The 13191-nt window shown below is 39.6% G+C and overlaps 1 protein-coding gene across 2 annotated transcripts in view; it reads right to left on the reverse strand.

Annotated features, from left to right (window-relative positions):
- Window positions 1-13191, reverse strand: part of NTRK2 (neurotrophic receptor tyrosine kinase 2) — a 435747-nt gene that overhangs the window by 104255 nt on the left and 318301 nt on the right. For both annotated transcript variants that reach the window (XM_043987820.1, XM_043987811.1), the window contains exon 14: window positions 4202-4374. In XM_043987820.1, coding sequence (XP_043843755.1) covers window positions 4202-4374 — 173 coding nt within the window. The remainder of the gene's footprint in view (window positions 1-4201; window positions 4375-13191) is intronic.

A 13191-nucleotide genomic window follows, 5' to 3' on the forward strand; every position in this document is an offset into this window, starting at 1 on the left:
AAGACACTGAGAGGCAGCATGGTACAGGGGAAAGAACAGAACAACCCAACAGTCAGAAGACATGGATTCAAATCCTGCTGATAATACTAAATACTTGGGTAACTGAACTACCCTAAGCCTCAGTGTTGTTTTTTTCCTCTGTAAAATTAGGGAGGTCTTGTTCAATTATTATTCTATGGTCCTAAGTCATTCAATCTCCAGTATAATGAAAAACATACTGGAGTTGGAGTCAGAGGACCTAGGTTGGAATCCTTTCTCTGCTTCTTCCTCCATATATGACCTTAGGTAACTCCCTTAGGGCAGCCAGGTGGTACAGTAGATGTAGATATCATGCTGGACCTGGAGTCTGGAAGTTTCATCTTCCTGAATTCAAATATGGCTTCAGACACTTACTAGTTGTGTGACCCTAGGCAAGCCACTTAACCCAGTTTGTCTCATTTTCCTCATATGTAAAACAAGTCGGAGAAGGAATGGCAAACAATCCTAGTATCTGTGCCCAGAAAATCCCAAATGGGGTCATGAAATGTTGGACACAACTGAAACAATGAACAAACAACAAACTCCCTTAACCAACGTGGGCTTCAGTTTCATCAGTAAAATGAGGGGTTTAGACTATATAATCTATCTAGAAGGTCCCTTCCAGCTTGAAATCTGAATGCAGCAATACAAAAAACCATCAGCCCAACTTCGTGGGGGAAATTCAACACTCTGCTAGCATCTTCTGAAGACACTAGAGAGCTCATGGTCCTTCTAATTCTTATATATTCTCTCAATTACTAGACATTTATCTCAATAGGTTCCCATCAGCTTCATGCCATTTGCCCCCTCTCTCTTTCTGCAATGATTTTCCAGCCTCCTCTTTCTTAGGAATAGTCCTGGCATGCCACTCTAGCAGGAAAGTGAACTCCTTACTGTAAGAGAAAGACAAGTTATCTAACAAAGTCCACACCACATTGCTTTTCTCTTACCCTTCAGGCTACTCTTCAGTGCTTACCAGGAAAAGGAATCTTAGAATCTTATGCAGGAAATCTATCTTCTTAGGAATATAAAAAGGGCATTTTGATAAGAGAACTGATTTGAAGAGAAACCTCGGGTTCAAAGCCCAGCTCTGCTCCTACCTGTGTGAGTTTGGCTAAGTCACTTACTTGTTTCCAAATCTGATTCTTCTTTTGTAAAATGGAGGTGGACCAGGGGATCTCTAAGATCCCTTCCACCTCTAACATCTGATAAACCTGGCTGTGAGAGACAAGGAAGCATTTAAGTGGCTTCAACTTTGCTTGGGAAAAGTACGGTCAACATTACAGCCATATCAAACCAATCTGTGCTTCAAGAACACTTACAACTAACCTTGGCCCATTCATAAGAGCCTCATCTATTTTTTTCCTCTAACCAGAAATAAATAATTCTACACAACACCTAAGAGCACAAAGAAGACAGCAAATAGGAAAGATGCCCATTCTAGAAAAGGCATGTTACCTCCAGGGCTCTGATGGGAAGCAGAGTTAGAATTCCATCATGGATGGTATCATGGAGTGGCTTTTACCAAACACTACTTCTCATGGGAACCTGACTCTTTTACAGTGATAAATAATATCCTACCCCTAAGAATTGGGCAGATTCTCAAATCAAGTGAAGGAGGTTACTAGCTGCTACATGCCCTATTTGAGACACCATATCAGGTGCCTACCTGCTCCTTCTTGAATGTGGATAGGAAGTGGATGGGAGGGTGCCCAAACATGGGAAAGGAAAAAAAAAAAAAAGGTGTTGAGTTGTCTCCAGGTAGATGATATGAGCACACCCTGAGGACATTTAAACCTCTAACTCCAGCCAGGTCGGGGCATTTGGTGCAAGACAGGAAAATAACTCTTAATTAAGAAGGGTAGCATGGGGCACAAGGAAGAGAGTAGAATAATAAGCCTTCAAACAGCAGGGATAGATAACCAAGATCAGTTGTGTCGAAAGGGAGTTTAATGATTCCTCTTCTCTTCAAACTCCCAATGCCCAAGTGATGGTTGACAGAACATTATGAGAATATTTGAACAATGTGATATTTTTCTGTTGTTCCAATGACTGTAAGTAAAACAAAATGAATCTTTAGAAGGAAAGCTCATTATACCACAAACCAGCTACCCATTGCCAACCTCACTGAATAGTCTCTTTACTAAACTTCTAGATATATGACCCAAGGCTTGGGAAGGGAAGAAGGGCGTAACTCAACTTAAATGGATCATCCATTGAAGAAAAATGTAGTAAGAAGGTGTCTAGGCAGTCCAAACAGTGATCTTTCAAGGAACACCAATAATCTTCTCCCCTCCTGCGTCTTTTAAGATACTATGTGTGAGGCAGTGTGATATAGCTAAACTATACCGGCCTTAAGAAGTCCTGTTTTTAGCTAGTGCAACCAGGCAGTCCCTAGGTTCAAGTACAACCTTGGACACATACTGGCTTTGTGATTCTGAGCATTTACCTCTAAGGGCTCCATGCCACTCTTGAAGAGGTTGCCAACTTGCGTTTAGATTCTAGGAGTCCCCTTATACCAATGAAATCACAGGTCCTTTCCCTACCCCCATTCAAACTACATATCTTCTGGCTCTTCCCCTGCTTGAATGCATTTAATTGTGGCCTTTGATAGTCTCAGATATTGGGGGGAAGAGCGTTTTAAACACATTATTTACTTAAAAGAATTAAAAAAAATTTCTAGAGACTTCATACATATCCTTTACTTTGGATACACCTAATAAGTGTGAGAGGTAAGATTTGAACCCAGATGTTCCAAGCCTGACACTCTACTATACCATTCTGCCTCCATTCTGGATAAAAAGGGGGAAAAAATTCACAAAAAACAAGAGATCATGAGCAATGAATGTCCCAGTTTTGCAGAAGGTAGAAGTTGGGGAGGGGGAAATAGATTTTTTAAAATCATCTAGTAAGAACACTTCAGGAACCAAAAATTCTGACAGTCAGGTGACTCACCTAAGGTCATAGTAACAGTAAAACAAGAATATTTTACCAAATTCCTACCAGGCTGATCATGAACTTCCTACTCATGAAACTCAGGTCCCTGAAATATCCTTCTTGCTTAGATAGCTTATGGTTATTACAGTGAATAATCAAAACAATAACCGTTTTCTATCTCTTATTTTATTTTAAATAAATTTCCTTCTCCTTGCCTTGAGTGCCTCCTCTCAGAAGAAAATTCTGAATGTTTCATTATGCTGGGTTAATTATAGAGAAGGACCATGTGCTAAGATATTTGATTTCCTTTCTCTCAGTGGAAATCTGACCCACCTCGGGAGTATAAGATTTGATCCAAAGCAGATTACACAGAAAAGCTCTGCAGGCTGCTCCAGAGGGTGGCATAGACTTCTAATCACTCTTATAGTACCTATAATGTTATTTACATATTGGCATACCTGTTTTTATCTGTCTAATAGAATGTAATCTCTGTGGCCTTTAAAAGGTTTGAGAAACATAGTTTCTGGGTAATTTATTCATTTTATTAACAAGGCCAGCATGTTTATTAATAAAAGGATGGTCATCTGGCCATCTCTTTTGGACCAAAGACCCCTCATAACAGTGGGTTCACAGTTTATATGCTCTTGGAAGAGCAGGTGTTCTTGAGGGTGGCAATCAACACTGATTGGTTAACAATTAATGAGAAAATGAATATTACAATGAGAGGCTGGGCTATATTACAATGAGGGTCTTGGGGTACGTGACTTGGATCACCGAATCTTGGCCAAAGAGGCTTATCAATTCCATATCACCTGTCTGACAAAAGGGAGGACCCACGTTTTCCCAGACCTGTCTGAGTAAACACAATACACCCATTAGCCTAAATTTAGAATTTCTTTTATTGTTTGATTAGATCTTGGCCTGGGTACATCTTTAAGAGAGATTTCCCACACTGGTTGATTTCTGGATGAGGAAGTAGAAAAGGGGAAAAACCTTGGTCCTAATGCAAGAATTAGTTATTAATATAAGAGAAAGAGAATCATTTCTCACAGCTCCTTGAAGGGAGGATCTCTTTACTTTTAAACTTTGTGTATCTTTCAGTTAGTGTGTTGCTTTGCATGAATGCTTGTTTAGCTGAATTTGAATGGAATTATTAGTGGTATTCAATTCCTAGATTCAAGAGTTAGAGACCTCCCTGGCTTCCTCCTCAGGACACCCAGCTCTCCATCTGCGCACGCAACTATACCTGAGATATTTGTTGAGATCCCCATGCTTCATGTACTCAAAGACCATTATAAGAGGGTCTCCTTCCACACAAACACCATAGAACTTCACAATGTGCTCATGCTGGAGATTGGTCAGCAATTCGGCCTCTCGGTGGAAGTCCTTGCGGGCATTTTCACTGGCATCTTTCAGTGTCTGGTTAGGTGGAAGAGAAGAGCAAAAGAATTTAAAAATTAAAACATGGAAGAATTAAAGTGAGGCTCTGCATAAAAAGTACTCATTTGTGTGTGAGTGAAAATGACAAAATGTGTGGAACATTAAACACATAAAAGATTACTGGGAAATACTTTCTTTTTAAGTTTTAAGACCAGAACACATTAAGCTATAATTGATTATTTGTGTGCACATATTTTTCTCATAGTTTTCACTCCCTTTTAAGCATTTGCTGAAGAGGGATGACATATAATGAACTCAACTCTCATTAGATGGGTTCTCCCAATATTATAACATATGATTCTTTTTTATTCAGCCAAGATTTTAGGGATCCGTCCTCAGCATATGCTAATGGAATTTTGAAATCAAGAGATTTCTTTGGCCAAGGAGAAATCTCCCTGGCTGCAAAATTTGTTGTTCTTCAGTTTGTGTTCAACTCTTCCTGACCCCATTTGGGGTTTTCTTGGTAAAGATACTGGAGTTGTTTGCCATTTCTTTCTCCAACTCATTTCATAGATGATAAAACTAAGGCAAACGGGGTTAAGTGATTTGTCTGGGGTCACCAAGCTAGTAAGTGTATGAGGCCAGATTTGAACTCAGGAAGAGGAGACTTCCTGACTTAAGGCCCAATATTCTATCCACTGCACCACTTAGCAGCCAGCTGCAAAAATTAACATGTTACCAAAGATAAAATGACCCAGTATGATGTCAACAACCCACCCTCCATCCTCTTTATGACTATATACATAAATCATGCCACCTGTATAATACCTGAGGGTAAGGAGTATCTGGCATGTCAGGGAGATGAGAATTTATTATTATTAGGATTAAATCTAGTAGTTCCTGTTGTAAACCAGCATTAGAATTTCCCTCACTAAGTTAGGACTGAATTAAAACATCAGCATCCTCATATACAGAGAGGTAGCACAGTAGAATAGAAAAGGGCACTGACCATGGAGACACTCAACCTGAATTCAAGTCTGGCTCTGCCCTTTGCTAGCTGTGTAACCTTGGGTAAATCCTCTGCCCTCTCTGAGCTTGAGTTTCCTCTTTTCCAAATGAGAACAAAATCCCTTTTGGCAGCTAGGTGGTGAGGTACAGTTACATAGAGCGCTGGATTTGAAGTCAGAAAAGCCAAAGTTTGGACCCTATTTCAAATATGAACTAGCTACATAACCATGGGTAAGTCATTTAACTTCCCATAGCCTCAGTTTTCCAATCTGTAAAATGAGATAATTATAATAGCAATTACTTCTTAGGCTGGTTGTATCAAATAAGGGAGTAAGTAAAACACTTTACTAACCTTCCATTGCAATGCAAATTTTAGCTATTCTTATTATCAACATTGGCACTTTCCCCATCACTGGGTAAGTCCTTTGTGAGTTTCAAAGCATTATATAGTTGTGAGCTAGTAATGACATCCAAGTTCTCTATCCACTAAGTCTTACTTTTTTTAGAGAATGGGAGGGGGGAAGGAGGAGAAGAGGGGAGAAGAACTTCTCAAGCCCTAACTTTCATTGTTACACAAGCAAATTTTAACAGAAAAGGACCCAAGGAACCCTGTGTACTTATGCAGCCATTTCTTCACTGAAACTTTGGGAAAATATTTTAAATAGCCTTTGGGGAGGACATTCGAAATTTAATCTTGAGAGTGTTTTCAGAAGTGAACAAAATGGTGCTTCCTGGTTTTGCAGAGTGGATGCTATCTGGCTCAGGGGATGCTACCCATCTCTGTGAGGCAAGATGTGCCTTAAGCATAGAGGCTGTTGTGGTAACTGCATATTCTGTACTTAATGACAAAATGAAGACTGGTACCATGCCTATGCTATGATCATGTGTGGGTACATGTCCTGAGGAGCTTCAGTAGCTGGGCTATCTGCCACCCAAATTGACTTTCTTTATTTTGCTATTATATTTGCTCATTGGAAAAGTCACAATTAATAGTCCTTTGGACTTATTTTTTCCTCCAAAAAGAGGTGGTGGTTGGGTGTTCTATTCTTGTTATTCAGTTGTGTCTGACTCTTCATGACCCAATATGGGGTTATCTTGGCAAAGATACTAGAGTGGTTTGCCATTTACTTTTCCAGACTCTTTTTTTTTTTTTTTTAGTAAGGCAATTGGGGTTAAGTGACTTGCCCAGGGTCACACAGCTAGTAAGTGTTAAGTGTCTGAGGCCAGATTTGAACTCAGGTACTCCTGAATCCAGGGCCAGTGCTCTATCCACTGCGCCATCTAGCTGCCCCAGACTCATTTTACAGATAAGGAAACTGAGGCAAACTGGGTCTTCCTGACTCCAGGCCAGGCACTCTATACACTTCACCATCCAGGTGGTGGTGTTCTATACAATACCATCTAATATCCCTATGTCTCTCATCTCTACTGGAATTTTTACTTCCTTTCAAGACTTAATTTAGATGCCTTCTTTGTAAACAAAGCGTTTCTGCATTTCTTCAGTTGCTAATACTCTCTCCACCCCTAAATCATTTCACATATATTTTACTTCACCTTATTTCAGTATATATTGCATATTCCGAATGGAACGTGAGCTCTTTGGAAGCAGGGCTCTTTCCTTTTTGTCTTTGTCTCTCTAACACCCAGCAATATGCTTTGCTTATAGCAGGCATTTAATTAATGCTTATTAATTAATGAACCTTTCCAAGCAATCCTACTTTACCCTACCTGTTGAGGGACATGAGAAGCTAAGTATTTATTACAAAAGGTGACTTGATTTCCAAGGACTCAGAAGATCAATCGGTGATAAGTTAAGAAAACCTCAGACCTTCTTGGGCCAAAAAGCTAAGTAAGAATTATGTTGCTCCAAGAGTGGGATGCCTTTGACTGGAACTGAATCCAGACAACTTGATTTCCAGGACAGAAAAGTCTTACCCTAAAACTATTAATAAAAATCATACCACTCATAACATAGGAGGATACTCTGGGGTAACTGTCATTCCTTTCAATTAATGGAAACTTTCTCTGGCCCATCCAATCCCTTGGCATTGCATCTCACCCACAGACATAACAGCACAGTTTCTCTCAGTAATATTTCCTCTTCCTGACCATCATTCTGCCATACATGTTAGCCCCATCGTCGAACGCCAGGATTTTCTTATGCCAAGTGTCAGACCTGGAACTTTACTTTTTCTTATTGCTTATGAATTTTTGACATTTCCTTAACTGACATGACTTCCGAGGAAAATCCCAAGGGAGCTTCCTCACCTCTTGCTCAAAATAGTCAAACAGTGCATGAAGTATGCATTGATTCCAGCTAGGTAGCATAGTAGGGTGTGAGCTAAGTTTTGGAAGAGAATAGAAAACTTCTGATGGTTAAATAGGGGAAAGGTAGGAAACATAAGAGAAAACTCCTGGTTATCTGAAATGCTTGAACAACAATGAAAGAGAAAGGGAAGTCTGGAGAAAAAACTTGGAATCTTAGTAGAGGAACAAAACCAGTTATAACTTAACAAGGACAACTGATATATTATAGACTAGAACATTACACTAGGCTCTGAAAGGGACATTTCATATATATATGGAAAGGGGAATCTCTCTCTCCATACACACATACATACATACATACATACATATATATATATATGTATACACACACATACATATATACACATATAGTTGTCTTTTACACTAACAAGAAAGAAAATAAGCATTTATTAAGCACCTACTATGTTCTACTACATGCTAAGAGCTATACAAATATTATCTCACTTTATCTTCACAACAGCTCCAGGAAGTAGGTGTTCTTATTATCCCCATTTTATAGTTTAGGAAACTGTGGCAGACAAAGGTTATGTGATTTACTAAGGGTCACATTTGAATGAATGTCTTCCTGATTACAAGCTCAACACTAACCACTGCACCACCCAGCTGCTTCTAAGAAAACAGCCATACTATCTGATGCCAAAAAAAAAAAAAAAAGAATGTCTGGGTTGAAAGGAAAGAGAAAAGGAAGATGTAAGGTACTTGTTGCAAGTTTCCAATCAGGTTGCAAGGTGGTATAGTAGAAAGTGTTGTTGTTCAGTCATTTACAGTAATGTCTGACTCCTTGTGACCCCAATAGGGGTTTTCTCGGCAGAGATACTGTGGTAGTTTGCCATCCTTATCCAGCACATTTTACAGATGAGAAAACTAAAGCTAACAGGGTTAAGTGTTTTGCCCAGGGTCACCCATCTAGGAAGTATCTGAGGCCAGATTTGACCTGAGAAAGATGAATCTTCCTGTATTGGCTCTGAAATCAAAAGATGCAGGATTTAGATATTAGCTCTCAATGTACTATCTCATGACCTTAAGAAACTCATGTCTCTAACTCTTAATTTCTCTTACTTTTAATGTCCTTCTATTATTTATGATTACCCCTCTGACTCTTAATTTCCCCCTCTGAAAAATGATGAGTTTGGACCCTGTAACATTCTTTCCAGCCCTGAATCTATAATCTTGTCAACCCAAGATATAGGAGGGATTTTTTGGTTAACTCACCTAAATTCTCTGGGCTCAAGATTTGAAAGCAGAACTTTTTTATCTATGCTTCTTTTGGGAAAGGCTAGAAGCCATCAATTTTTCCCCTAAAATGTGCTGAAAACAGTTTTTTCAAAGACAAAGCTGCTAAACCAAGGAGGATACCTTTAAAGTAAATTCTATCAGGGGAAAATTAATTAAGGATTTTAAAGTGGACATAGATGCTATTGGAAGTGACTATAAGATACTAGATTAAAAATCCTAATTATAGGGGGCAGCTAGGTGGCACAGTGGATAAAGCACCGGCATCAGATTCAGGAGAACCTGAGTTCAAATCTTGCCTCAGACACTTGACACTTACTAGCTGTGTGACCCTGGGCAAGTCACTTAACCCTCATTGCCCTACCAAAAAAAAATCCTAATTATGGGAAGAAGAAACAAACAATAAAAATAATGAGAGATTAATTTAGAGAATGCAGATTTCAACAAATTTAGGGCACGAAAAGGGAGCCAGTAGGACAACAATCTAAGAAACAAATGATGTTAAAAATAAGTTTTCCTTAGAAGTTCTACAAATAAAGGAAGTATTTCCTTGTCATGGTCAGGTTTTTGTTTTATTTTGTTTGTGACAGCAGGTCTCTCTATTTTTCCCAAACTGGAAGTACAGTAGTCACTCATGGGCCAATCAATTATAATCCTTGGGCAGCCTGGCATCCTCTCTCTCTACCACCACCCACCACCATCCTGGGGGCTTCCCATATTGGTGCTAGACTTAGTGAAGGCACTGATTGACTTTCAACCTGCTGTAGCTCAGAACTCCTGAGCACAAATGATCCATCAGCCTCAGCCTCAGCCTCCCTTAGGAGTAAGCATTTCAGACATGTAGCACCACACCCATGACAAAATGCCAGGATAAGTTAAATTGCTGAATGAAAAGCAATATATCTGGATCTCAGGTAAACCTCTTATTCCATCCTTTAGTTTGGCTATAAGAAATTCTCAGCTCTACAGTCATTAAGCATGATCTAGGTCAGAGCTGTCAAACTTGCTGGTCATATGCTCCACAAAAGAAGTGCAGCCCAACCAAATTAAAATGTAATTGGAGGAGGCAGCTAGGTGGAGAAGTGGATAAAGTACCGGCCCTGGATTCAGGAGTACCTGAGTTCAAATCCGGCCTCAGACACTTGACACTTACTAGCTGTGTGACCCTGGGCAAGTCACTTAACCCCCACTGCCCTGCAAAAACAACAACAACAACAAATGTAATTAGAGGGGCAGCTAGGTGGTGCACCGGCCCTGCATTCAGGAGGACCTGAATCAAATCTGGCCTCAGATACTTATTTTATGATGAAGAAGAGAATGAATTTATATTGCTCTTAATAACTTAATTATTAGTTAATTTGACCTTTATAGAATATCACTCCCAAGAGACCTTGGACCAAGCTTACCTTGTCCAAACCATAGCTGAACAATAATCCCTTTGACAACATCACTGCCAAGTGTCGATCCAGCCTCTACTTGCAAGATCTCCAGTGATGGAGTGACTCTTTATCCCCAAAGGTTGCTCATTCCACTTTGAGAACAGCTCAAATTTTCATAAAGTTTTTCCTTATAGGGAACCACATGCCTCTTTACAGCCCCCACTCACTATTCCTATTTCTGAACTTTGGACCCAAACAGAACCAGTTCCACTTCTCTATGAAAGCCCATCAAATGTTTGGAACACCTCATGTGTGCTTTCTAAGTGCCATCTCCTCATGGCTAAACACTGATCCTTATGTGACTCTGCCCTCATTCCATTCACTTGGCCTCCAGGTCCCTCTCCTCTGAACACACTTCAGGTTTTCTCCATTCTTCCTACAAGGTAGGCTTTGGATCCACAATAATACTCCAAATACTTCCTAATCTCATTAGGTCAGAATACAGTAGGATTACCATTTAACTATAGAAGAGAAGAATAAGAATTAAAGTGACATTGATAAATTAGAGAATTCTGTTGAGAAAGATGATATTTGGTATGGACAAGGCTAAGATGAGAAGGCTCAAGGACCAAAAGTATACATGTATATTATACCTAGGGCATCTAGGGGACATATTAAAGAGAGAGCACTGGGCCTGGAATCAGGAAGATCTGAGTTCAAATCCAGCCTCATACACTTATTAGTTGTGTGACCCTGACCAAGTCACTTAACCCCATTTGCCTCAGTTTCTTCATATGTAAAATGAGTAGGAGAAGGAAACAGCAAACCAGTCCAGTATCTTTGCAAAGAAAACTCCAAATAGGGTCACGGAGAGTCAGACATGACTGAAACTACTGAACAACAAAAATATGATAGATAAAGACAAGCTACTCAGGCAAAACTACCTCAAGGCAGCAGTGTACTGATAAAGATTTAACAACCAGTTTGCTGGTTGTTAAGTTTTATTTTCCATTATCAGTCTTTTCTCCATCACTTTCTTAATTCTAGAAATCACCATAACAATAAATTGAGCCTGATTTGTAGCATTTGCTGATGTTCAAGGTATCATTGCTCACAACTGAAAATTTAAACATCAAGAGCCAGGGGGAGCTGTCTCCAGCATGCTTATGTAAAAGTCTCAATGGATCAGAAGCTAAACATGATGAAGGTGGTATTATTGCTTTTTTAGCATTGGAGGAACAAGGGGAGGATGGATCTGTTATTCCAATGCAATGTTATGTTATTTAAAAATAAAACAAAACAAAATGAGCCACATAAAACAATTAATAAAATCTTATAACATATTCCAATAAGAGAGAGGTTAGAAAGAAATCCTTCCATTATTTATGGTGTTACTTTGGTACTTATTGGAGTGATGAGTCTAGTTTGTGTGTGCAATTTTTTAAAAAAATGTGGCTAAAGAAGTTTGGCTCTGAATGAGAATTAAGAAAGTGCAGAGATCAGGGACAATGAGTGTGGAGTATAAGTATATATTGTCAGATTCAGGCAATGTATTGGTTGGTGGTACTGAACTGTTATTACTTTCTTTTAAAAATGTTTGTTATGAGGAGATGCATTTATTTGGTAATGATGGTGATGTAAAAACAAAAGCAGTCATAATTTTTTCAAAAAGATTAAAACTGTGGCTTAGCTGCCCTGTTAAAATCCTATCCCTATGGTTCTTTATACGATAGAGGTGACCCTGGGTTCTCGAAGACTATGCCAGCAGAGTCTAAGACCTGGCAGGTCCTATTTCAAGATGGAAAGGCTTTGAGTAAAGGCATGCCAATGAACTCTGCATCTGATGTTCAGAGAGGCTCATCAGCAGATGGCTGACCACCAGGTAATAGATTTTGGGGTCATGGTAATTCATGAAAATAGTCAGATATCCTGTCAACTGAGATATGGGGGCCATTGTGAACTGTGTCAGAGAAAAATATACCCAGACCAATGAAATTATAGATCTTTTGAATTGTGAAATGAATAAACTGACTAAGATTCAGAAAAGAGTCATCAAAATTCAATTCAGTAATTTCAACAATCGAGGTACTGGACTAGATGCTAGGGATAGAAGATAAGAAATTACATAGGATGTTGTTCCTTCAAGAAGAAGGAGATAATGTAGAGGGGCAGGGAGGAAGAAAGGGAAAGAGACGAGAAAGAGGGGGTAGGAAGAAGAAGAAAATAGGGCAAAATGAGAGGAGAGGAGGGGGCAGGTAGGTGGTGCAGTGGATAAAGCACTGGCCCTGGATTCAGACTCTTACTAGCTGTGTGTCCCTGGGCAAGTCATTTAACCCTCATTGCCCTGAGAGAGAGAGAGAGAGAGAGAGAGAGAGAGAGAGAGAGAGAGAGAGAGAGAGAGAGGAGAAGAGAGGGAGGGAGGGAGAGAGAAAAAGAGGAGAGGAAAAATGGGGAAGGGTGGGAGGGAGAAAAAGGGTAAGAGAGACTGGGAGGGAGACACATTCCAGGCACTGTACTAAGTTCTGGGTATACATATAAAAGATACAAGCCAATCCCTGACTTCAAGGAACTTACATTCTAATAGAGGAAGATAACAAAAACACTTGATATGAGTTGGAAAGTACTTAAGGCCAGAGGAGAGATTCAAGAGAGTGTCCTGAAAGATTCTTGAAGTTAAGTCTCAAAAGAAAAGGGGTGTGGGGGGGGGCAAGGACATCTTCAAGACAGAGGTTGTACATATGTGGGCCTTATAAAGTTAGAAATGGAGACTGGGGGAAAGGAGAAGAAAAGCCCATTTTAGGCATGGAAGATCTTAGGATCCTAGATTTTGAGCTACAAGAGACTTGAGAGATCAGAGTCCAACCCTCTCATTTTAGAGATGAGAAAATTAAGGTCCAGTGAGGCTATG

This window comes from Dromiciops gliroides, chromosome 1 (genome assembly GCF_019393635.1).
Source record: "Dromiciops gliroides isolate mDroGli1 chromosome 1, mDroGli1.pri, whole genome shotgun sequence".
In the NCBI taxonomy this organism is placed as follows: domain Eukaryota; kingdom Metazoa; phylum Chordata; class Mammalia; order Microbiotheria; family Microbiotheriidae; genus Dromiciops; species Dromiciops gliroides.